This window comes from Tauraco erythrolophus, chromosome 12 (genome assembly GCF_009769465.1).
Source record: "Tauraco erythrolophus isolate bTauEry1 chromosome 12, bTauEry1.pri, whole genome shotgun sequence".
Lineage (NCBI taxonomy): Eukaryota > Metazoa > Chordata > Aves > Musophagiformes > Musophagidae > Tauraco > Tauraco erythrolophus.
The window spans coordinates 14,084,017-14,109,080 of NC_141476.1; the positions used below are offsets into that span (position 1 = coordinate 14,084,017).

The 25,064-nt window shown below is 39.6% G+C and overlaps 2 protein-coding genes across 2 annotated transcripts in view; one reads left to right on the top strand and one right to left on the bottom strand.

The window, feature by feature from the left end:
* Positions 1-3,630: 3,630 nt before the first annotated feature.
* Positions 3,631-8,427, bottom strand: PDE12 (phosphodiesterase 12). The gene is made up of 3 exons (XM_009978107.2): positions 7,168-8,427; positions 6,009-6,087; positions 3,631-5,275 (listed from the first exon to the last, which is right to left on the bottom strand). The coding sequence occupies exons 1-3, from the start codon at positions 8,425-8,427 to the stop codon at positions 4,833-4,835; spliced, it is 1,782 nt and encodes a 593-aa protein (XP_009976409.2). The 3' UTR covers positions 3,631-4,832.
* A 3,562-nt stretch (positions 8,428-11,989) lies between these two features.
* Positions 11,990-25,064, top strand: part of DNAH12 (dynein axonemal heavy chain 12) — a 69,443-nt gene continuing 56,368 nt past the window's right edge. Inside the window, exons 1-13 of the mRNA XM_086619344.1 lie at positions 11,990-12,153; positions 13,707-13,797; positions 14,085-14,111; positions 15,039-15,228; positions 16,540-16,615; positions 17,456-17,614; positions 18,300-18,495; positions 19,680-19,868; positions 20,928-21,078; positions 21,188-21,279; positions 21,546-21,724; positions 22,523-22,658; positions 23,524-23,649. Of these exons, the coding sequence (XP_086475470.1) occupies positions 11,990-12,153; positions 13,707-13,797; positions 14,085-14,111; positions 15,039-15,228; positions 16,540-16,615; positions 17,456-17,614; positions 18,300-18,495; positions 19,680-19,868; positions 20,928-21,078; positions 21,188-21,279; positions 21,546-21,724; positions 22,523-22,658; positions 23,524-23,649 (1,776 nt within the window). The remainder of the gene's footprint in view (positions 12,154-13,706; positions 13,798-14,084; positions 14,112-15,038; positions 15,229-16,539; positions 16,616-17,455; positions 17,615-18,299; positions 18,496-19,679; positions 19,869-20,927; positions 21,079-21,187; positions 21,280-21,545; positions 21,725-22,522; positions 22,659-23,523; positions 23,650-25,064) is intronic.

Here is a 25,064-nt window from a genome sequence, read left to right on the forward strand (position 1 = left end):
TTTTTCCCTTCCTTTCTTGTACCATTTTTCTCCCTCCTTTTCTTCCTCCTCTCTATCATACTTTGCATTACTGTTTGCTTTATCATGATACATAAATGCATTTTACGGAAGGCTTGAATTAGTCCCTTCAAAACTAGCAGTGATAGAAGAAATACTCGTGTGAGAATTCAAGTACTGACTGTCGCAGGTGGCTAAGACCCCTTTGGTATGCAAAAAGATCAGGGAACAAGTTCCAAGCTGCCAGACAGGTCTGAAGGATCTGGCAGAACTTGGTTGGGTTTGGTACATATCAAATACATAGGTAAACTACATTTCACAATAACCAGAAAAACCCCAAAACTATTAGCTAAGTATCTGTTATCTCCAGAAGGACAATCTTTCAGTGCTTCTAGTTCTAGTAATGTTCTTGTGAGTGACAAGTTTGTCCGCAGCAGGAGCCAGTGTGAAAGAAGAAACTCCTCCCTCCCAAGACAACAGCTAGTCAGAGCAGATGCTGGAGCAGTGCTGTCTCTCTTTGAGTTCACTGCATCAGAGATGGGAAAGTCGATCAGAAAGCAAAGTGAGATGTTTACTTTTCCATTCTTCCTTAAGGGCTGGTCTGGGAAAGTAGAGTAACAAAAAAACACCAACAATAACAACAAAACCAAACAAAAAAACCCAAACACATTTGAAAAGATGCAGAGAGAATCTTGCCCAATTTTTTGATGTGAAGGATATCAAGGATTCCAGTTGCTGGAAGAGGAACACAGGTGAGTTTAGGTTTTAGTGATAGGACAAGGGGCAATGGCTTTAAACTGAAAAAAGGTAGATTTCAATTAGATAGAAGGAAGAAATTCTTCACTCTCAGGGTGGTGAGGCACTGGAACAGGTTGCCCAGAGAAGTTGTGGCTGCCCCATCCCTGGAAGTGTTCAAGGCCAGGCTGGATGAGGCTTTGAGCAACCTGATCTAGTGGAAGGTGTCCCTGCCCATGGCAGGGGGGTTGGAACTGGATGATCTTTGAGGTCCCTTCCAGCCCAAACCATTCTATGAAATAAAATGGAGGCAAGCTGAATGGAGTTCTACAAATCTGGGTTCTAGAGGTGATTTAGAGAAGAAGAATTAATTACTGGCCAAGGTCCAGATGTGTAGGGGGAGCTAAAATCACCTTATGTGGAGTAGGAAGCACCATATTTTACCTCACATAGATGTAAATATAGCTTCAGAGCATGGGAGATATGGGCCAAAGGTGTACCAAAAGGGTACTTTTCATCCCCCAAAAAATCACAATTCTTTTGAATTGTGACTTTTTCCTATTCTAGACCCTGGTGCTGCATTCTCTCCAGAAATGTCTGACTGGTTCCTGACACATTGCTGCTATTGGTAGTCAGCCTGTGCTGCTGCATTTTACTCATTAAACCAGGGATGCTTGGGCTGGAGAATCTCCAGCGCTACCTCGTGGGGCTGAATTTCCTCCTGAAGATGCTAAAGGATTATCTGCCATGTGCAAGGGCCAGCTAATTTTACTGGGCCTGCTCCAGTGCCGTGTTTTTTCCCTTACAGCTGCCAGCTTTCCTGTGCGCTCTCTCTCCTTGGTCTGCACAGAGACAGAACCAGCAACCCAAGTACCCGCACGGGGAACGAGAGGGACCTGCTGCCACGTGGAAGGGAAGCAGAATGCCAGGCAAGTCTCTTCTCTGAGCAGCTCCATCTTCTGGTACTATGGAGAAGCTGCAGATTTTTAATGTTTCGGGTTTGGAAGCTTAAGACGAAGTAACCCCGTTGTAATGGATAGGTTTTTAAAAAGGAGAAAAAGAATGTTTTTCAAAGTTGTAAGGGAAGCTCAGTTAGGCTATGGAAGCAATAGAATTTCACTTCCAAACTTAACAATTGCGGTCTTAATCTTCTAAGTGACTGAGACTGCCACATTTCTCTTTCCAGTCTACAAGCCTGCGTTACTCAGTGGAGTTTGGTTTGGTTTTTTTTTTCCCCTCAAATTTTTTAGAGCTGGCAAATTGTAGAAGGCCTCTGACTCAGCTCTAGTGTTATTTTCAGTGTTTTTCCAAGGTGTCAATACTTAGATTTTCTTCTTGAACAGATGTTTCAATTAATTTTTCTGCCCTTGAAGATGCCATATGCTTGCAAACGTTACATCTTCAGGTGTAAGCTTTCTCTCACTTACTAAATTAGTAAATCTTCTTCGCTCAGATACGAGTTTTACAGCCTCTGTTTACATTCTGTTTGCAAGACTTTTGCCTCACTCCTGTATCTTGAAGTTTAGTTATGAATCACTGATACTTTTATTATCAACTTTGTAGTTTAGAACAGTACAGACATCACCTTCAACTCATGCAAGACTGAACTACATTTTACTTTTTAGTTAGACCTATCAGAGAACAGTACAGTAACTGATCAAGGACCCTACCCAAAATATTTAGGGCTCCATTTTACAGGGCAAGCACTGTCCTTCGCCCTGTTGTGAAGACCTAACATCATTCTTTGCCGCTTTCATTGCCACATTCCCCATTTTGCTTCCTTTTTTTTTTTTTTTATCCAAAGACCCTTAGCTATCATTTGGCTTAGCTAAAATGCTAACTCAAGAAAAAATTAATTCTGAAGGTTTACATATAAGCCTGTCAAAGCCCATGAAAATAAATGAGCACGCTTCCAATGAAGCCTTGTGTTTTGTGGCAGATCAGCTTAACAAGTGAGTGCCTTGCCCCAGGCCTTGATCACTTATTCCCACCTCCAAGCCTGTATCTCACTCTTTGGGCACAAGAGGATTTATGGTGAATCAGCTCAGGATATAATGACTCGTTAAAACAATAACACAATCAAGAAAATTAAAGGCCCTGTATTTTTAGCTGGATCACTCCCTATTTTAGTTTGATGTGACATGAGCAGGAACAAATAGCCAGAATTCAGAGGTGGTAGAGCAGGATCAGTTAAGAGAGGCTGGGATGAGAGGAAGATGGAAGGTAACTGCCGAAGAAAGCTACTTGAGAAGGACGTTTACATGAGACCGTTAGTAATACAGGCTTGTACAAACTTTTGTGTTAGCAGAACAGTCCTTTTGTCAATTCCCATTTACCTGTGTTTTTATTTGTAGTCAGTAACAAAATTCTGGGCAGTTCATGAGACTTGTCTTTTCGTGTCATAATGTTTGAGACATGTTTTGAGATTTCTGGCCCTGCATCTTTTTAGCCTTGTACGTTCTCTGGGACTAAACCTGCTTGTTGGCTTTACTAGTGCAGTTGTTTATCACCATCAACTTGTTAGATACTCAAATACTACAGTATCAAAAACCAGTCGTAATTTTATTAGAAATAACATAGAAAAGGCTGAAGGCCAGATGTTTACAGGCTTTTGCAAAGCACCACTCTTCACAGTATAGCAGGTCCTACAGCAAAAGACATGACCAACAACCCTCAGCAATACACTACTTGAAAGCAACTGCCTATTTTTAGTAGCATAAAAAGAGTCTGGTGAATCCCAGCTTATATAGCTATAACCTAGAGTCCACTAAAACACAGCGGACTGAGAAGTAGCTAGTTGTGCAAGTATAGCATATACAACTTTTACCAACCTGGGCAGACTTGTTTTGCCATGAAACACACCAGTAACTGGAAAGAAATCAAGTGATGACAGTGACAGACAATTGAAAAGAGAACTTTATTTGATGAGTGATCCAGTGAAATGTTTTTCAAAGGATGTTTGTTTCTGATGGACTAATGTTGCAAGAAAAGCAGCTTGTTAAATGACTGAAACCCTTCCAACACATTCAACAAAAGTACAGACAAAATACATTTTCCCACATCTTTTATGTCCTACAAAATAGGGAAGACTAGATCATTTCTAGAAGGAAAACTGTGGGTAAAAAGATTAAAAATTCAGGTCATCTTTGTATGCAACAGAGGAACAAAATAGAACAATTGTGATAAAGGTTTGCAAGTCACTTATGTTTCTTTTTCAAGATTTAGGCACAGATAGCTAATGCACCACATCAACTATTCTGTATCTTCCCCCTACCTGAAAACAGATTATATTGTTTAAAAAGCTCCCTCCCATCCAGAGTTGGCTGTCCTGGACTTCAGTCTTTCCTTTACTGCCATTGACTATAAACAACAGAAGAAACAGACATTCAAAGTAGATGCTACCTATGTATGTAGTCCAATTTTACCAGGTGCTAAAATTACCCTCATATTAAGTGGTCTTAACCCTACCACCTATCTTAAGTGGTCAAGCAAAACACTTCCAAGTCAATTATAACCATCGGTTGGTTGTTGACAGAAAGTCTATTCACTGATAATTAAAGAACATCTTTTCAGACGGTAGTAGGTACAAGTATATTGTTCATGCCACTTACTAAAAAATCGGGGCACAATAATGGTAAGTGAACAAGACAATTTCTGAACTTATTCTAACAAATCGTCTTGTCATGACAGTAATTCCAATAAGGTTGAGTCAACTAAATCCATTTGTTTTCAGGTTCTGCATTTGGTTCTGAATTAAGCAGGGTTCAGTTTATAAACCGTCTTATAAATCAGATTAATATATTTTTAACAAAATAATTCTCAATCCTTTAAAAAACACCAATAAAAAGGTATACGATAATCCAATTTTCAAACCCCTCATCTTAAATCTATTTTTCCTATTAGAATATAAAAAGAGAAGGGAAAATTCACGCAAATATTCTGAACAGTGTGATAATATTCAGTAGAACCATTAAACACACGAATTTTTCAGTAATCTTTTTGACTTTCCTTTTAGTATACAATCCAGGCTGTAACCTCAGTTCCCCAGTGGCAAATTAAATCTGTTTGAAAACCCCCCAAAAGCACCATGCAAGAGTGATCTATTTCCACTTTAAGTCACATATTAGTGCTATATGGTCAGAAGGATGTGAAACACTTGGCAAAGCTTGATGGGTTGTTACTTCTTCATGACTTGGCAATGGAATGACCTGTTCAACCTCTAGAGTGTTTTTGTCAATGAAAATGTAGTCCAGACATCCATGAAACCCACCAACGTAGTTTGTATAAGCAGGTTCTCCACAAGCACTTAACAGTTTGAAAGGATGGCTTAGAGGCATATTGCACCTTTCTTCTTCACCGTTCGAGACCCAGTCTTCATGGTCTTCAGCAATGCTCCCACTGTTAATAAAACTGTAAGTTCCAGACGATGGTGTACTATTAAAATCTCCACAAAATATGACTGGTATACTAGGATACAAGTCACATGCGACGTGCTTGATGTGAGACAAGGCTACAGCGATTTGGATGAGGCGGATGTTCCCACCTAAGAATATAAAAACATATTAAATACTTCACAGTAGCATTGGAGGAATTTTCCAAGTTGCTCATTTAAGTATATATCATGCATAGCTCTGAAAGGGCAATCTCATTTTAAATTTTCCGTGCACTATGTTTCAGAATAGTTTTCATAAATAAGCCTTTGAAGTTTGTGACTATGAAAGTTTTAGAGAGGCGGACAGTGTTTTAATTTAAACTCGCACATGCAAGAACTCTGAACCTTAAACACCCATATTACAGCAGCTTTCCATTTCATGGCAACCCTCCTAATAATGTTCCTGAAAGGCACAGAACCAAAGAAAACTGATTTATAAGAGAAGAATCTCTTCTAAAAGCTTCTGTAGCCCAATTTGGTTGCCCTCCTGGCAGTACCCCAATGTAGCTCTTTCAGGTACAATAGGATTGGGAAGCCATGAGCACACACAAAGCTGTCTCTATTTTATGGTCTACTCTTTGGGTCCATTGTGTGTAACATGACTTGCCTTGCTTTGAGCTGTATTCTACTGACCCCCAGGCAGACCAGAAGAATCTTACTCCAAGGAAAACAAATAAAGAGACCTAGCAGCCTGGCTCGATTCATCTAGGTAAGAAGCAAGGCAGGAAACCCTCAGTTCCAGAAGAAAAGGTTATAGCTGCAAGAGAATGGGGGGAAATCTATTCTCCCTAGGAAGGACTTTACAATCCCAGTTATCCTACATACCCGAGCATAACAAAATTACCTTTTGGATGCCAGTATAGGTGGGTATTAGCTACACAAATCTTCCTGGAAGGATCAGTTGTAGACTGAAGAACTGAAACCTTCAAGAGAAAAGCAGTCTTTGAGAAGTCTTAAATAGGTTATATATTTTTAAAAATACATAGTTAGCTTATGCCTTTATGGCAATCCAGTTCAAAGAATCTGATGCTTATAACTAATGAACAGTACAGCTCCTAAGCTGAGTCTATTCATCTTCTATACAAGGTCTAAGTATTAGCCAATACATTACCACTATATCCAGGTTATTTGACAAGCGTTCTTTTGTCTGTAAGTGTCTGCTTTGGCTGTTTTTCTTCCTTCAATCCATTCCACATTTTTTCATAAGATGTTGCTAATGCTGTACCATTCTTAACTACTTTTATTTTCTATTCTCCCACCTCTGCAAGAGAATTGGAGCTGTGTCTCCGATTTTAGCAAGCAAACTGTAGCACTGCATAGTTGTTAAATTGAACATAAATTTAGAGGTGATTTCAGTTATCAAGGAAAGCTTGTTAGTCCTACTCAGTCCATGAGTGGAAACTTTTGCCAACGAGTGTTTCTGAAATTCCTGACACAGATGCATCTTACACATTTTTACTTACACAATAGCTCTGGTGGCAGACACTCTGGCATCAACAAGCTCACAAACCTGACCAACCTTATTTCTCTCCCTACTGTCACTTTCTAAAGTGGCATTATTCAAGCAAGCTAAATTAATGTCATGTCACTGAGAAGGGATTTAAGTTTTGTGAAATACATATTCTGATATACAAGAGTAACTAGTGAAAAACTTGGCAGCCAATACCACCAACCAGGAATCAATACCTGGCCCAGAATCTCAACAGCTATCTTCATTTTAAAACAAACAAAAAAAAATTTGCCATTTTTACCAAATTTTGGTGATTCCATATATCCAGTTCAGTAAACTCTCAGTGTTTTGTTATTGTTCCCAAGTTCCTCTTCTGCTCTATTCACTACCCCATCCAACAGAGAACATACCACACTATTCTATGTTTCAGATTGTTAATCCCTCACCTCCCTTCTCCCATGGTCAGACGCTCAACAAGCCTAGCTTGGCTGCAGCTGCCTGGAGACAGCAGGAGCAGAGGGGAAAGAAGACGAATGCACGTAAAAGCCGGTACCTGCAGCACAGATGACCTCTGCAGCACTTTGTCCTGCACCAAGGGGTACTTGGCCAGCTTATCACACAGCTCCTTGTGCAGTGGGCCCGAGAGCAGGGCTTCACTGAAAGCCACGTCGTGCCGGCTAAGGAGGCTGAACTTGTCCCGGCGGTAGAAAGTGGCCAGGCCTTCGTGCTGCTTCTCCTTAATCTTGAAGAGCCCCTCGAGTCCAAACGCATCTAGAGCTGGAACCAGGCTGTCCACGAAGACGGACTTATCCACTTCTTGCAAGCAGATAAGGTCGGCGTTGTAGCCCGCCAGCTCCTTCTTGAGGAGGTTCTGCCGGTAGTCGAGCTCCAGGGCGTAGGGAGCGCAGTAGGGGTAGAGCACGGTGCGGGAGAACTCCGTCTGGGCGTACGTGTCGGCCAGGATGTTGTAGGAGACGGCGCGAATGGAGCCCTCGCCGCAGACCTTCTTGGTGTAGAGGTGCCGGGGGTCGAAGGTGCAGGCGCCGGGGCCGGCCTCCACGGGGCCGCTGCTCTCCACCTCGCGGGGCGGCCCGTAGCGCTGCGCTCCGTCGCCGGGCGTGCAGCGCAGCTTCAGCCGCAGCCCCACCAGCGCGTTAGAGGGCGTGAAGACGCGCTCGGCAGCCGCCGCCTCCACCCAGGCCGGGCCGCCGCCCGCCGCCTCCCCCCCGCCGGCCGCGGGCCGCTGCTCGCGGTACCAGCGGAACAGGCAGTGCTGCGGCGCGGCGAACTCGGCGCTCACCTTGGGGCACACGGGGAAGCCGGCCAGGAGCGAGCGCGGCAGCTGGAGCTCGGTCAGCGCCGGCGGGTTGCGCTCCACGCGGTACTGCGCCTCTCCGATCTGCAGCACGGCGCCGTCCTGCCAGGCCGCCGCGTTGGGCACCTCCTCAGCCACCGCCTCCCCGTCGCTGGAGAAGAGCCGCACAGCCGGCGCCGCCGCCGCAGCCTCCTCGGCTGGGCCGCCCTCCGCCCGCGCTTTCTTGCTCTTCTTCGCCGCCTTGGCGTGGCCCTTGGCGGCGTTAGTGGCGATACGGGCCAGCGCCCGGCCCAGCGGCTCAGCCTGGTCCCGCTGCATGTGCCTGGCGCTGCCGTCGGGGAGCACGAACTGCAGGCTCAGCTTGGGCTCGGACGGCACACACCGCACCACGGCCCGCTCCATGGCGCCGCGAGGGCCGGGCGGGCGGCCGGCACCGGCGGGGAAGGCGGCGGGCGAGCCGCGGAGCCGCCCGAGGGCGGAGCGCAGCCTGCGCCACATGGAGCCGGCGCCGCCGCTCGCCCGCTTCCGAGAGGCGCGCCCGGAAGCTGCGCGGCGGCGAGGCTGGGCGGAGCGACTCCCGGGTGGCACCGGCCGCGCGCCGTGGAGGGGCGGGGCGCCGCCGCGGGCAGAGGCGGGAGCGGTCACGCCTCAGTCTGACTGAAAGGGCGGCCCGGTGGCGGCGTTCTTCCTGCTCGTGTGTTCTCGGCCCCTTTCTCGGCGGTTAACCCGCCCGTACGGTGTCAGTGAGACTGGCTGGAGAACCAGCAGGTTCTGTTCCCTCAGCAGTGAAATCCCGTCTCCTCAGGAAAGGCTCCACGTCCGCCTGGCAAACGGCTGTCGGAAAAGGGCCTCAGTTCCCCACATAACGCGCGAATGAGTGCGAACTGTTTATGGGTAAATACCTTGATACCAAGGGTTTGGGCTTGTTTTCTGTTGGTGAGAAAACATTTCACGTCTGGAGTTAAACCTCAAACTGAATAGTCCTGGGCCGGTAAGGTGGCTTGGCGGGGTGCCTGGCACTTGCTAAAACGACTCTAAACTCTCTCTAGCTGTTGTTTTTGCAGTCTCCGCTCATGGGGCTCTGCCCACACAGATTTAAAATTAGGATTTTAAGGTCTCTCTGTTAAATGCGGGCAAGTGGGTGGTAAATCTCTGGAATTTCTTAAAATTTCCATTTATAGTTTTACAAAATGTAGAAGCTTAGCAACAGCTATCTGGTGTGTGACGGTATTGTAATTTCTCAAGTGTTCTTGCTGTGATCTGGAACAGGAAGGTTTTTATCTGCTTTGTGCAGGCAGAACACTGGAGCGAAGACGCTTAATGACTTGCTTAGACTAGATTAAGCCCTGTGGCAGACTAGGAAATGTAAGGTAAGATTCTTCCAAGTATTTGCTTTTTTTTTTTTTTTTAATCACAAGAGTATGTTAGTAGCCTGGATAGTACAAATGCAACAAACAGCCTTTCTGTGAGCAGGTGAAACGGGCATTGAGTGAGCGTTCTGTTTCGTGCAAGCGAACCTTGCTAGCAGCGGGGATCCAGGCAGGCATAGCTCCCTTCTAAGAGCAGTGTGCTGCTTTATCTTCAAGGGGAGGTCTCCTCCGAAAGCTGAAGAGACACGGTTAAAGATCTGGCCGTCTAATGGTTTTGCGCACACGCCACCTGCGAGCTGAGACGGGCGGGTTAATGCCCGCAGGTGCGCAGGGCGCCCGTTTGCAGTGTGGGTGCCTGGGGTGGCCTCGACACCGCGGCGTATCTGCGGCGTTTGAAATGGCGCCAGGGAAGGCGGACGGGGTCGGGACTGTGGGTATCCCGGGAGAGGCACCGGGAAGACCCGCTCTCCCGCAGTCAGCGACCCGCACGGTTCCACCGCGCCTCAGCCCTTCCGCTGACGGCCGCCGCGCCGCCCGCCCTCGGCTCCGTGGCAACCGCCTTGTTGTTGTGAGCCGCGTCCGCGCCGCCGTCCCGCCCGGCGTCCCCGCGGGACCGTGGCACCGGCAGAGGTGAGGGCGGCGGGGCGGCCCCCACGGGGCTGGGGGGCGGTTGCAGGGATTGATGCTGCTCTTCCCTCCGCATCTCCGCCTGCTGGCCTGGGGGAGTGCCAGGGAAACATAACGCTTTCGCGGCTTTCTTTAGCTGAGCTTTATTCCTTTCGATGCCTCCACCACCACCCGTTTTAATTGATTTCTAGGATACACCACTAATTTAGGAGGTAGCTTTGGCTTTCTGCTCCCTTGTGAGAATCTGTTGAAATGCAGTTGTGAGTTTGTGTGCTGTTTCTAGGGGAGCCCTACCATCAATATTTTGGGATAGCCATACTCGGCCACGAGCAAGACTTAAGTCGCTATAGAAGGACGGTCTTTTAGTGAACTTGAGCCCGATCTCACTACAGGTTTTTTTTTTAATTTTCCTTCATTTTTTTCTTCTTAATATGAGGTGATTATCAATCTTTGGTTGCGAAGTATCTTTAACCATGGTTATCCAGTAATCTCCACATTTTCATCCCACTCCCAGACTAGGATTCTTATTTCAAACCCATACCTGTCTCCACTTTCCTGTTGCACAGCCCAACTACTCACAACTGGGATCTTGTAACCAAAACTCCCCTCTGCTTATCTTGAATTCCATATCCATTCCACCAAATTACAAGCCTTCTTTTCATTGGGAATCTGCATCCACAAGCCAGGATTTAGCCGCATCCCCTCAGCCACATTAACACCTTGTTTGCCTCTTTCGTTTTAGTAATCTCAGTTTAGCCTTGCTTCCGAAGATGTACACCTTGGTGTACTGTAAGTGAAGATTATCTGGAGAGCCTGGAGTTACTGCAGTTTAAAATAGTAAAGTACTGTCAAGCACCTGCTTGGTATTTACACAGGCATTTGTTCTGGTAGCTCAGATAAACATTTCCAGACAGGCAGTTACAAGGAAATCGTGCCCTGCTCTGCCTTAGATACATACATAAAACTATCACTAGAGTCTGTTGATGGAACATATGTTTATGTGCAAGATGGCAGGCTGCTTGAGAACTGTAAGTTCACCACAAGGCTTTCAGCATCACAAAATTGTTTCTGAATTGTCTCCAATTTTAGGCTGCTTTTTACAAGATGGTCATGCAGTTTCTTAACCTTTCCATGTATTAAATAGAACTTTTAATGACTACTTTGCACATAGAACATGTTTAATTACTTTTTTCTTTGAGAAACATGAAAAGAAGAATAGGGTGCTGTTTTTATAGAAATGCTTTCTTGATAATTTCCTGCACTTTGTCTCTCTTTAGCAGTGATACAGTGTCTAAAGAATAACTTTCTCATAATTTTGCTCCCATTTGACGTTGTGGTGAAGCTAGAAGTCTATGTTGATGTCATTATGGTTTTATTTCTTTTCCTTTAAAGACTGTCTCTCACTTCACCAGAATTCTAGGATCTTACACTTGAAAATTTGTTGCAGCTCTATCTTCACAGTAATACCAAACATCAAGGATGCTTTGGAGCACTTTTTTTCCTCAGAACTTCAGAGGCCACCCTTGTCTGAATTATTCCACGTTATCTAGCATGGGTGGACTTAGTGAGGCAGTAACTTTTTTTAGTGACCAGACAAGAAAGGAGTAGGTAGTCACTTTCTGAAACCACAGGAACAGCAGTGCTGTCGCAGGCCCGATCAGAGCAGGAAGCGCACCTATGTCAGAGCCAGGCTGGTGCAGTCTGCCGAGGGGTTTAACAGACTGCTTTTCTGGTGTTTTCTGTGCTGTGTACAGCCAGAAGATTAACACTTAGATTTGTAATAGAACTTTACTTTTATGCAATGTGCTAATCTTCAGTTAGCGGAACTGTACTATTGTTTTTTTACTATTGCAGGCTTTGCTTTCTGTTGAACTTGGCGATTTTAGTATATACAGCATTTTTCTGTTTTCTGAAAGCTAAACTTTCATACCTAAGTTGTGGAAATCCCTGAGGCTACCTCATTTTACATTTTATGTACATTCAACTTAATACATGCATGTGTTAAACTGCTTTCTGGACAGTATTAATTGTATTCTAGAATCTTGGTTTTGTTATGGTTTTAGATGCTGCACTCAGATGGAGCACCTTCCAATAAAAAGGCTTTGAGAACTTTGTTTCTTCCCACTGTTTTACCTTCGTCAGTCACATCTGATATGTCACCGTTCCAGAATAAACTACTGAGGCACCGAAGATGCAACAAACAGCAAAAGATGCTTAGTCAGTTACTGTGAGTTTCATGATATTCAAGAAATGTTGAAATTCAAATGAAAGAAACATTACACTTAGACATCTGAGAAATAATAATGGTGTTTGTTGATTTTAGAGGTTTTCGATATCACTGTTGCAGTGCTGAACACTTTCCATCTAAAACTGTTAATAATAGAAGAACATTTGATGGGATTTCTGATGTTTTTTCTTTTACCTCAGGCAAATTTTGAGTGCTGTATGTTTGTTGCGATCAGTTGTGAGGAGAAAGCAACCTCCAGGTTTCGAACATTGTTTATGATAGACTGAAAAACATTCTTTCTCTTTATGAAAACATTTTTCAAAGAGGATCAAAGTCTGGATTACTTGCCTGCTTTTGTATGAATGACCCAAATGTAGGTCTACTTCTAACAGGCTTCTTTGTCACTCTCTCAATACATTTGCTGCTGAGGTTAGTCATCTGTGTCATTACCAGAGGAGCACAGCTGCCAAGATGATTGGTAAATTCACATAAAATTGTCTTTCAAGATTTTCATTTGCAAAGGAGGAAAGACGACAGGAAAAAGCTGCTTTCATCTAGTTGTTCTAGGTCTAATAGAAAATTAGGTTCTTCTTTTATTATTATCTTGATAGAAATTTATTCCTGAAATACCTGCGTTATTTTCAGGAACTTACTGAAGAAACCCGAGATATGTTGATTATCGTGGCATAAATATGAGAGGATTATGTGGGCTAGGGTAGCATTGTTTATAGTAGTATTATGGAATATATAGCAACCTGCATTTTCATGTAGAAGATTAAAAAGATAAAGAAGTCTAATAGTACGTGATAGGATTAAAAAGCACAGAAAAAAATCATTTTGGCCTTCGAAAGAGGAAATGGAAATTAAAGACCTACATACAGTCTTAATTTAACCCATTTTGAATAGTGGCACTGATATCAATAATTCTGGTTTTGTTGGTGTGGGTTTTTAGTGATATCGTTTGCTGTAACTACATTTGGTGATGGTAACCAGTTACTTAACTAATTCCTATGCAATTGATGTTCCACTTCAGTGGCTAAATTTCCAAGTGGTCAAGTATTACAGGTTGCTTTTTCTCAGAAGATACTTGTATGCATCCCAAATTGTTGGGTTCATTGGAGCTAGGCAGTGGTGTAAAACTAAGTTGCAGAATTGAAGTCTGAAAAGGACTGATCACAGAAGGGAATCACAGGCAGTAAGAAAGAGCTAGTCTTAAAATAAACAGCTTTAGGAGTTTTGTTCTGCACTTTTTTTTTCTTTTTTTTCATAATACGGTTGGACAAGATCTGTTGTAGTTGGTTGAGAATTAACATATAATCCTAACAGGAGCACTGGGCAACTGAATGAGGTGAGTCAAGGCATGTATATATTGTGATTATGGTCAAGATAAATGTGGCTCTTTTATAAAAGAGAAGACAGTTTGCAAAGGCAGCCTTACCTTCTAGTGATCAAGGAGTTGGTAAACAAGAAAAAACAGGTTGCATCAATTAATATGATAGTATTCATGTATTATTTGTAGTTTATCTGCATTTCTGACTCATGTTTTACTTCAGAATTGATCAAGCTTTAAAAGTCTACCACATATCGATGGAAGAAAAATACCACAGAGATCCTGCACCTGCTATTCCAGAACTGCCTTCCACTGTGAGAAAGTACTTCTTCAATATTTTAACTGTTGCCTGTTTTGTTCTTTGTTATTGGGGCACTTATGCCTCTTACTTTTTAGTATTGACTTGAAGATATTTATCTCAATCCTTAATAATTCATAAATGTATTTACATGCTCAAGTAGCCCCAATGAAATTGATACCTGTATATCTACAGAATAAAGTCCTTGTTTAGGAATAATATTTGTTAGATTTTATATTTCCAATTTTTTGTTTTGTTTATATGTTCTTTATACATCGCAATTTTCTGTTCCTTTTTATACAGATGAACAGTGAGCAAAAGCAACAAAGAGTGAGTTAAATTCTTTCTTCTGCTTTAGAGTAGAAAAGTGAATGACCTGTATTCAGAGGGGTTGGATATGTTATGTGGAATTAGCGGTGTTTAAACAAGAAAAGCTTTTTCAGTAGTCTTGTTGGGGGAAAAGTGGAATAGGAAGCAAAATAGGAATCTTTTCTTGTATTCCAATAGAAGGAAAGTGTTTTTCTATTACAGAAACTATGTCCATGGGTAATTTAAGTTTTGATCTAAACCTTAGTTAAAGATCATTACTTAGAAAAATTCTAACAGGCTTCAGGACTTTTTCACTTGAGATCATAGATCATACTTTGGCCTCTACAAAAAGTAGTCTTTGAGTTGTTCACTTGATTTGAAGAACATTTACAAATCCTGGAATTTGTGTATAACTTTTAAAATAAGACTTTCTCTCTGAGGGCCACTTGAAACTCAAATTAGTGTTGAAATATTTACGTTCAGAACCTTAAAGGAACGTGAATTTTTCCTAGCCAATGTTAGGTGAACTCATTCTGAAGATTATAGAGATTCAGATCCCTTTTTGTTTTATAACAAAACTGTTGTTCAAAACCATAAATACCTATTTCTCTGGCAAAAAAAAAAAACAACCCTGTTTGTGCATACTTTTTGCCAGATAAATATTTGTCCAAAGAACAAATCTTGAACTGTTTCATTGTCAGTCATAACCTTCAGCAGAGAACCAAGGAAATTGCTGTACTAAAAAGTACAATATTTTGTATTGAAGCATTGAGACAGGGAGAGCATTTTACCAACTGTAGAGTAGCTTTTAGTGTACTTGTCAGATTAGATTATGTCACCTGCCACTAAGTATAAGAAATGGTGAATAAAAGGAGACTTCATTGTCAACCTAACTCAAAAATATTTACGTGGCCAATTATTACACCTCTGACAATGTTGTCCTTTCAGACAAACTATCTGTTTATGAAGAAGTGTGTACAAAGTAATCCAGTGGTTCCCATTCAGCAGCAGTGGCTGATGTCCATGCTCGCATTGGTGCCACAGTCGCTTATGGAAGGCAAAGATACAGAGCTGTTAGTTGAAAAGCTTTTAGGAGAGATAATAAGGGATTATGAAATGAGCATGAGAAGATGTATGGGTAAGTATCAGAAACTACACAGTACTAATATTGCTATATTAATGTGTGTGTGTATAAATATATGTAGTAAACTGTTCCATGTACTCACACTGAAAATAATTTTTCTAGACTGTTCTTTTAGCCAGACATGATCTTTGTAATCAATCACTGATTTCTCTTTTTTGCCTCATCAAATGTGTATTGACTGTGATCCTTAAGGCAAAACTTGATGCTTTTATTTGGACTAGTAAAAAATTAACCAGCCAAAGGTATAGGTCAAGCAAAGACAAAGGCAGCTGTAGACTTCATGAGAAAAAGATTGATTACTGATGACTTTTTTTCATTAAGTCTTTAACCTGCTGAGTTAATTTGATGCAAGAATGCATCTCTGTTTTCTACTAAAGAAAGTATAAACTTTTCATGTACTAGTCATTCTTTATTTTACCTCTTAAGGAACAGCAGCTTTTTTTTAAGCTGTTCGTCCACAAGCACATCCATAACTTCTCTGATGCTGCTTTCTGTGCATGAGGAAGCTCTCAATAAAACTCTGCAAAGATAATTAGCTGTTTGCAGATATCACTCATACAACTCCCTTCAATTTTAAAACTTTAAAAGAGTCATGAACTGGAATTTTGAAAGTGTATTCCCTTGAAATAATGTATTAATGTCTTTTTTTTTTTTTTCCATTGAAAAAATGAAATTGAGCCAAATTTTGTCAATATTTTGGTGGATGACTGATCTTTTTAAAAATGCAGATTAAAAAAATACTCAATTTCATGGGACTAACTTCTTCATAATGTTATCAGTGGGATAATTATAGTATCCCGCTATCATTATATTAAACAAAATTGCCATAAATATTTAGAACCATAGACTATCTCAACTTGGAAGGGACCCATAAGGATCATGGAGTCCAACTCCTTGCTGGATTACCTGAAACTAAACCATGTGACTAAGAGCATTATCTAGATGCTTCTTGAACTCTGACAGTCTCAATGCTGTGACCACTTCCCTGGTGAGCCTGTTCCAGGTGACCGACCATCCTTTTGGTGAAGAAAGTACTTAATTAACACTAATCTATCTGAAAACCTTCATGAATACAGGACAGATTTGGAATTAAGCCACCTGAATTTGTATAGATATTTAGCAGTAACTGTGTTTTTGAGTTACCTTTGGGAGAATGTGTTTTGGAGACTTGGATGATACAGTTACTGTTCCATCCTACTAAATGTGTGGTTCAACTTGGAGAAAGACTGAGGAAGTACAGCACTTGCTGAGCATGGCTTAATTTTCTTCTAATGTTTGTAATACTCTCCTTTTTTTTTTTCCTAGTGCGAAATGTTCTTATTAAACCAGACGTAAAAGGACTTGAAGATGAAGAGGAGGCACCTTTGCCCTTATTGCCTCTGTGAGTGGATTAAGTTAGTAAATAACCCACTGGCAAAACGTACTCAGTTGCATGAGTGAAATTCTCGCTGAGCTACGTGAATGGCACAGTATCAATCCTGGAATCCCTTAAGGAGACTTTTTTTTCTCTCTATAGAGGATCTTAGGTTTGAACATCTTATATCTGAATGCTTTACAAAGTTTTAGCACTGACAGTCTTTTATTGCTGATGTTAAAGTTACTTAGAGAAGCACTAACGGCTGCAAATGAGACTTCTGACTCCGAGTGCCCAGACGCTGCAGTCTTATTGCAGCTGCCTGCGGAATGAAGTGTGTGTACAGGGCAGTTTACTGGCAGACAGCAGCATTGTGCAGTGCTTTAACATGCTGAAACCACATCTAATGCCAAGGGTTCATATGACTTTGGTGTTATGAGGTGAAACCTTCAGGCAAAAGGAAAGGCTATTATGCTGTGTCAAAATAGAAGAGGAATTCAGGTAGACAGAAATTAATTATCTGAATTGCACGATTTGCTGAAGCATCAGAATGTGTGCTCCATCTAGATATTGATGATAAATACTTCCTGTTAGCAATTGGTGAAGTTAGAAGTTTACATTGAAAGACCTTCAGGAAGAGCAGGTGATATGAAAATACTCTGGAGTATAAAACATGGTTGATCAGACAGAGTATCTTCATGGCTTTTACTGCATCATATTAAGGATATGTGTATGGCACTTGAATAACTATTCATGTTAAGGGATAAGCTTTCTAATACTACTTTTTATATGTAAGAATGTTTTGAGTATTGCTTGAACTCCTCACCGTTTGTTTGTTTTGGTGGTGTGGGTTTTTTTTTGTTTCAGAGGCCTGGATTTTTCTAGACCGTGGCATAACAGTTTTATCAAAGCAAAAAACCGAATCCTTTCCAAGTTGCACATTCTCCACCCCACAATGAAAACACTACTGGATTTTGGTTATGCAACGTTCTCTACCTTTCTTATAGTGGATTTCTCAAGTTTCAGGTAAAGTCTGTTCTGGTGAGTTATTAATTGGTATACGTTTTTGAAGCTGGTAAAGAAGAGTTTGTTCAATTCTGTTATTTATTGTAGGGGTTTTAATATAATAAATTTCTTCAATGTGTCATTTAATGTTCTTTGAGTAGGTTACTTTGTGTTATGAGACATTTGACTTTTCTTCTCTGTGTTACATAGAAATTTTTTATTGGTGCTTAAATGGATGGTAGTATCAGCCCTTTCAATTTATTTTGCCTTTAACTCTGTAAAGGCCTCCTCATTATTTATTTAATCTTCATGCTGTGATCCTCATAGAAGTTTGATTAAAGTAGCATCTGAAAAATTGACTTCTAGTAGTATTACTATCTGTGGGGAATTTTGTGCTAACCCTATAGATCAGATTTCTTGCTAGTTTTCGTAAGTTGATTTTTGTTTTTAATCTTGGAACTTTTCATAATTTTCAAAAAGATAATTTTCAGTATATTTTCCTCATTACTTTTTCTGGTAACTTTTCTTTATTTCCTGGGGTTTGGGTATTTTTTTCCCCATTTAAGTCTATGGAAGTGATGCTTAGATTCCCACTGTGCTTGCTGCTAAAAAAGGATGGGTTTGTAATACAGTGTAGATTGCTGTTACTTTACTCCATAGGTATTTAAATTTTGTTTATAAAGTTGCTTGGAACTTTATTTTCTAGATTGAAAGGGCCAATTGACTGTGTATCTTTAAAGACTGATGTCTCTCTGAGCTGTTCTAAAGCAGAAGAGAAGATACTGAATACCTGGTATCAAAGAGTTATCGGTCTCTTTACTCAGGAGAAGTCGTTGAGTGGTGTAAAGTTGGATCAGCTTGACTCTTTTTATAACTGTGTAGCTACGCTTATGTCTAATCAGGTAAAAATCTTTGCCCTACATGGTAAACTTAGTGTGAAATTTTGATAATTTTAATGAGTCAGTACACTATATTAGTCTGTTTCACTAATTGTTGTTAGCCATGTGTTGCATGTAACCCAGTAAAGTATTCAAAGCGTTGAGTATTTTTAACTTCCTTCATTTAAAATAAATATGTGGCCTTGTCTACTTCTTTTTCTTCTAGTTTTTCTAGATGCAGAAAATGTTATTCATTCTGCCAGCTAGAATGTAATTAGCTTAAAGAAAGAAACATCAGTGTTGTCAGGACCCTTCCTATCACCCACCTTGACACTGCAGTTTCGTGTCATATATTAGCAAAAGGAACAAAATTTGGTCCCTCTTCCTTGAAAACAAACATACCTACACAAACAGACTGAAAGTCCGGCTCTGCCAACGTGCATGCCAGTGGCTGTAGTTCTGCAAAATTTCCGAATGCGTTTTTTTTCTGTGGAAAATGATAACCACAATGCTTGGCGAGCTAATCTGTTTTTTTCTCCTGATCATTTATCTCAAGATGGAAGTTATATGAAGTGTTTCTCAGTTATTTTTTTTGTTTTAGGAATTTCCAATTGTTTTATTTCATAATAATAATAAAACAAGAACATTCAAATGAAATCACTGATTTCAGACCGAGACAATTGTTTTTCAAAGTTCTTAGTTTGCTGAAAATTAAAAATCCCTTAACTTCCAATTAACTTAAAGCATCTGTTGTTTACATTGTTCGATTTAAGAATATAATAATCAGTGGGCATATATATGTTCAGCAGTTTGGGAAAGCAGTCATTTTTAGCATTGAACCTTTATTTACTTTGTAGAAGAATAATGGAGCAATAGTCTAATCAAAATCATTGTTGTATTAAAAAATAAAAGAGGAAAATGCATTGCAGATATTTCATTTATACTTAAAGCATGCATTAGTAACAGACAATTTTGTAGCAAAAATAAGCACGTGGACTTTGTTGAAATGTTTGTTTACTCGTTCGTTAGTTTACATCTTTAAGGGTGGGACTAATACCCACTGAAGTCATTAGAAAAATTCACATCAGATATCCATGTATCGGGCCAAAAGTAGTAAAATAAATGAAAATCCGGCTTACTAAATGAAGTGGAAGTGGAATGGGACTTTCTGTTCCTTCAATTAATAGCTGATATATGTTATTACCTAGCTGAAAGAATTATTGAGAAGAACAGTTGAAGCTTTTGTGAAACTTCTTGATCCTGAAGACAGAAATTGTCTGCCTTCATTTAAGATGGAATTGACTCTTGATGAAAAGAAAATGGAATTTTTTCCAAGCTTCCAAGACTTAGAAGAAGCAATTCTGTTTATAGTAAATCGTATAGGACAGACTCTCCAGGTGTGCTTTTATCTTTATTTAAACTAAGTTGCTCAGTATGTGAAAATATTAGTTATTTAGGACTCTCATTACCATGGTAATGGGAAGCAGAACGTAACTTGAGGAATTTATTTTCCATGAGCATTCTGCAGATCACCTCATGAATCTTGATGCTCAGCAGAACTCCAGGCTGTGAAAATCATGTTGTTATTCCTTGTTCATAAAAAAAAAAATGGTACATCTGCTAATGATTGTTTTAGTCTGCTGGTTTAAACTGCAAATCTGTGTGTATGTCTACAAATTAATTTTCTGCTTATTCATTAAATGGAAGCCAGGTGAAAACTTACCCAGGAAAGAAAGCTAGCTAGAAGATAGCCTTTTCTTTTCTTCTTTGATATGTTTAGGAAAACTGAAAGTACTTTTAAGTATAAGTAACTGCATGTTCTAATTTATTTGTGTATTTATTTTTAACAATGAAAAGCAAATAGTTTTGCAGTGTGTACTTTCTGTGAACTAACATTTTGCGTAGAAATATAATTAACAACTTAGTTACATGTGTGATGATTTACAATAAACTTGCACTAGTAATTAAGATCTCCAGAGAAAGACAAGGAAAATTAGAGTTGATATTCCTTTTCTTTCCAAGAAAAAGAAAAGCCTCAAATCCCTAACAGCTAATATATACAATATCTAAAGATTTATGTCTTAGGAGCCAGCCTGTGACTCCAGGGAAGACGGCCTTTCTGGAGACTTTAGATGTATCCCTGTGGGCTTAGTATTGGCCTTTAATCATAGATGATGGTACTTTCAGAGAAGTGTTTTGGGTTTAGTTTTGTGTCTTTGCAGATAGGATAAAATTTCAGTTTATGTAAGACTGGTTGTCTGTTTTACATGTTTTCTGTTAAATTTTCTGAATCAAGAAGAGTCACTCTAGATGTGCATGAAGCACCTGGCCTTAGTCATGATTAACGTCTCATACTTTTCTGATGCGGTGTTTCCTGCAGATTGCAACTTTTAAAATATAGGTATCCCTGCATTGCTTTTTTAAGTTTAAGTAATCAGAACTTGCACTTCTCTTAGAACATCCAGACAGTTCGTTCTTGGCTAATGGGAGACACTACAACCCTGAACACTGAGCTTCCTAACCATGTCGTAGCATGGGCCACATCTACGCTGAAACAATCAATCAGAGGCAACGTAAAAGGTCCAAAGGAATATTTGGAAAACTATGGTGAGTGACAGAAGAGTGTTTAAATAACTGTGTTACTACTTTGAAATAAGTAACTTACTGTACAGTGTATGCATTATGATAGTATTAATGTAACACTATTGAATTGTAGTTGAAAGGTATGGCTGGCTTGTAGATGGAACTGCACAGGCACGTATAGAAAGGTTCGAAGCAGAAGAACACAGTTTTGATGAATACACTGCTGTAAGTTTTAATTCTACATTTTGTATATAATTTTTACTATACATACAGCAATAATGAAAAGGGAACAGAGCATAACAGGTGCTTAGCCTTTGGCTAAAAAATATGTTGACTAGCTACAAATCTGCAACATGAGTGTGTTTTTCCCTAAAAGTCTGCGGTAAATAGAAAAAAAATAGTATTTATTTTCTTCAATGTGTAATACTTATTCATGTAGCCAAGTATTTAAATAACAGCTCTGAAGTGTAAAACCTAGTATTTTTCTGAAGTTCATAGATGAATTCTTCACCCTGAAGAAGGAAATCTTGAGTTTACCAGAGGTGGCTCATTTCCCTATGATCTGTTTGAATTGTGAGGATTTAAAACAAGGTTTGGCTAGTAATGTAAACATCTTTGCGAAAATGCTAATGGACAGAATAGTTGCAAAACACAGAGAAGAAAATGAAAAGTAAGTAGAATTTTCTGCTTGTGAATGCTATATGTGTTAAAAGTATAGTAGAAACATGTAGAAAAAATGCAAATATACCATACTCCTGTTCAGTGAAGACTCTTGACTAACTAATGATCTCATGCAAGTTGCTCTAGCTGATGTATTTTTTCCTGTGCTTTAGACTCAAAAACTAGTGGGGGAACTTACTAGTAGACGTAGATAATGGAGGAGCTAAAAAATGAAAGGACTTCGTTGCCGTTCTGGCTTTTTAAGTGTGAAATACAGTACTACTGCACTGTCAAAGGCAAGACTAGATAGATTCTCTTATTACGTGACAGATGCCTCTAGGTTTTCATAGATAATGACAGATAATAACACTGATGGATCCTAAAGATGAATTTGCAGGTATGGATTAAATAATGAGTGAGGTCATATTAAATTGGTTAAAATGAACAGTTATCATCAAGTTTTATAGTGATTGCACTTTACCAAAATGACAAAATATTTACTAGGAAAGTGTTTGTGTGCATGCTAATGATATTGTACTTAAGTTCATGTACTTACCATAAGTAAATAAAGCATTTATTGCAAAAGAATACCCCAAAATCCAAACAAATCAATTATTGCAAGTTAATAACCAGTATTTTTCTAGACTGACTTGGTTGTATTGCCTGTCTGGTTTCATAAAGTAGTGGAGTTTGTGCGGGAGTAATACTGAAGAAGTAATTTGAACTTTTAATTCCATTAAAGCTGAACTTGAAGCCAGTCAAACTAAAATCTTAAAATTTTGATACTTTATGTTAAATAAACTTATAGGATATGCAGGGAATTTGAAGGAATTAAGGAGCGTGCATTAAAAGTTCCTGAGACAACAGAGGAAATGGTGGAAACAATAGCTTACATAAAGAAGGTCAAAACTGAAGGTGTTCAGGACCTGTCGTTAAGGATCAAGGTAAATTACTATCCTTCAGTTCCTAATCTTCTACCTGACATGCTATGGAAATACAGAATTCATTCTGGAGTGCAGAGGCTTTTGTCCGATCATGCTGCATGCGTTAATAAACTGTACCTCCAGTGTTACTTCAGCCAGAAGTGGGAAGTCCAGCTCGTTCTGTTCCATATGCCTTTCCTTCTCATTCCCCATTCCCGTGTGTTTTGCGTGTTGGTGAGGAAATGCAGCTTTTAATAAATCATAGCAGATTGTAAGACACTGTTTGTTGTTTGTACCTAGAGACTTACTTCAGGGCTGCTTAAAAAGCTATTCATGAAAATGTAACACACGTGTAAAGAGAATGATGTGTAAAACCAGTCATGACTTTGCACACCCAATAAGCAGTTTACTATTTGAACAGAATATAGATGATGTTACGTTGGCAGTAGTACTTTGTGTGTGCTCAGAGAAAAAAAATTGAGAAATTGTTGAAGGTGTGAGTCAGCCAGAATCGTTACTGGATAAGAAGCTCTTTGGTATATCTTATAAGTATCAGATTTTCTCTTTTGGTAATAAGTCTGTTAATATAACACACATTTATTTTGCAGAATTTATGTTTTTTTGTATTTTTAATAATATTAGTGTTTTTGCATGTTTACATTTTTAGGATTTTTACAGGCCACAGGAGTCGTATTTGGGAAATAAACTCGTGAATGGGACAGGGATTTAAATAACTTTTTGTATGTATTCTGAGTATTCAGTTGGCTGAATTCTGAAAAGTCTGTAAAATGTAGATTTCTATTTTATTTTTGTAGATAATATTGTCCTACCCTATATTTTAAACAGAGCCATGATACCTAAAGTTTTGTGAAATCTCTCCTTGTAGGAGTGCTGTCGACAAATGAATTACTTCCTAGATGTTTTTTTGTTTGATCCTGAAGACATTGCACTGAATGCAACAGTTCTCTTGTGGCCAAAGAAGATTAACGCTATTTTTGATGAGCATGATGATGTAAGAACATTTTCTTACTTTATGATGTATTTTGGCTTGTTGGACTTTTAACTTTAATTGATCTATTTATTTCCTCAGCAGGCTAAATGTTACACATGTAACATGAACAATACTAATTTAGACATGCATAAGTAATATATTTCCAGATTTTTATATTAACAGAGGGATTTTTGTGGTGTGATTTAAAAATTGTCACTGCAACTTAAAACCTTCATCAAGTCTTATTATCTTAATTTGTTTGTGGTCAGTACTAGGTAATTCATAGGTAGGTGGATGTTCACTACACTGCAGTTGACTATGAAAATGTAACTGCCAGACCCTTATTAAGAGTTAGTGCTCTGGACAGGAAGTCATTTAGTTAAAATGATATTTTGTTCTGTCAATAAAAGAACAGTGAGAATTGTGGGTTTTAGGTAGCAATCATGAACAGATGTCCAACATCTAATTTTCTCGTTGTGACTGTAGATTATTTTCTTTTCTTCCCCTTGTCTGTATTCATCTTGCTAGCATTCTTTCTGGCTATTATACAATAAGTAAAACCTTTTGGTGTTCTCTTGCCTCTTCATAGTAATTTAGCTTAGATTTAATAATTTCTTCTAAAAATGTTTAAGAATTAACATTTAATTTTTTTTTTTAGTAAAAATACCCATATCTTTTAAAGACCACGATTGAGGGTTTCTCTTTCACTAGGTTTTATTTAGATACTAAGTAATATGTCCAAGGACAGTAAATAAGCCTCTGACTTAAAACATACCCAGCTTGGGAGACTGCTATGTCTGTAAAATGTCTTGTTTGCATGTCATCATTATTTTAATTAAAAAAAAAAATATTTTCTACTTATATGCAGACAGTCCATGATGCTTGTTCAAGTTCTTTGTAATGAAAATGGTAGTACAGAGTGTATCTGACTTAATGAGAGTCTGTCAGGAGTTTACCTCTCTGTAGCTGACTTTCTAGCAACTTGCATTGTGCTGGAGCTTGAGGACAAGAATACGCTTGAAAGAATACAAGAAAACATGAAGTTTTTAGGAGTCTGCATACTTTTTATACTCTTAGATATGAGTTCATTGTATTCTAATGCACTAGGAAAAGACTGATTCCTCCTTTGGAGAAGTTCTGTTTGTCTGATTCACAATTTTTGCGTGGCAGTAGGGGTCCTTGTCTTGGGAGATCTCCTTTGTCTCAGGTGATTTGTTGTTTGGCACCTTAAAAGTAACCACTCTGTGTGCAGACCCTCTGCTTTACAGTGCTCTTATGTTCTAGAATTTCTTTGGTTTATAGTGGTAGATACATGTGGAATAGCATTGGCTTTCAACTACTGTAGATGTCTCCTCTTTTGGCAATAAAACATTGAAACCCAAAGATGAGAAACTATTTTTTTTTTCTGTAATACATCCTGTCTTTCTGGTGACAGT

Coding starts and splice junctions, on each gene's coding strand:
- PDE12 (XM_009978107.2), bottom strand. CDS start 8,427: ATGTGGCGCAGGCTGCGCTCCGCCCTCGGGCGGCTCCGCGGCTCGCCC. Junction 6,088..7,167: donor AGAGGTCATCTGTGCTGCAG/GTACCGGCTTTT, acceptor TTTCTCTTGAAG/GTTTCAGTTCTTCAGTCTAC. Junction 5,276..6,008: donor CCTATACTGGCATCCAAAAG/GTAATTTTGTTA, acceptor TTATATTCTTAG/GTGGGAACATCCGCCTCATC.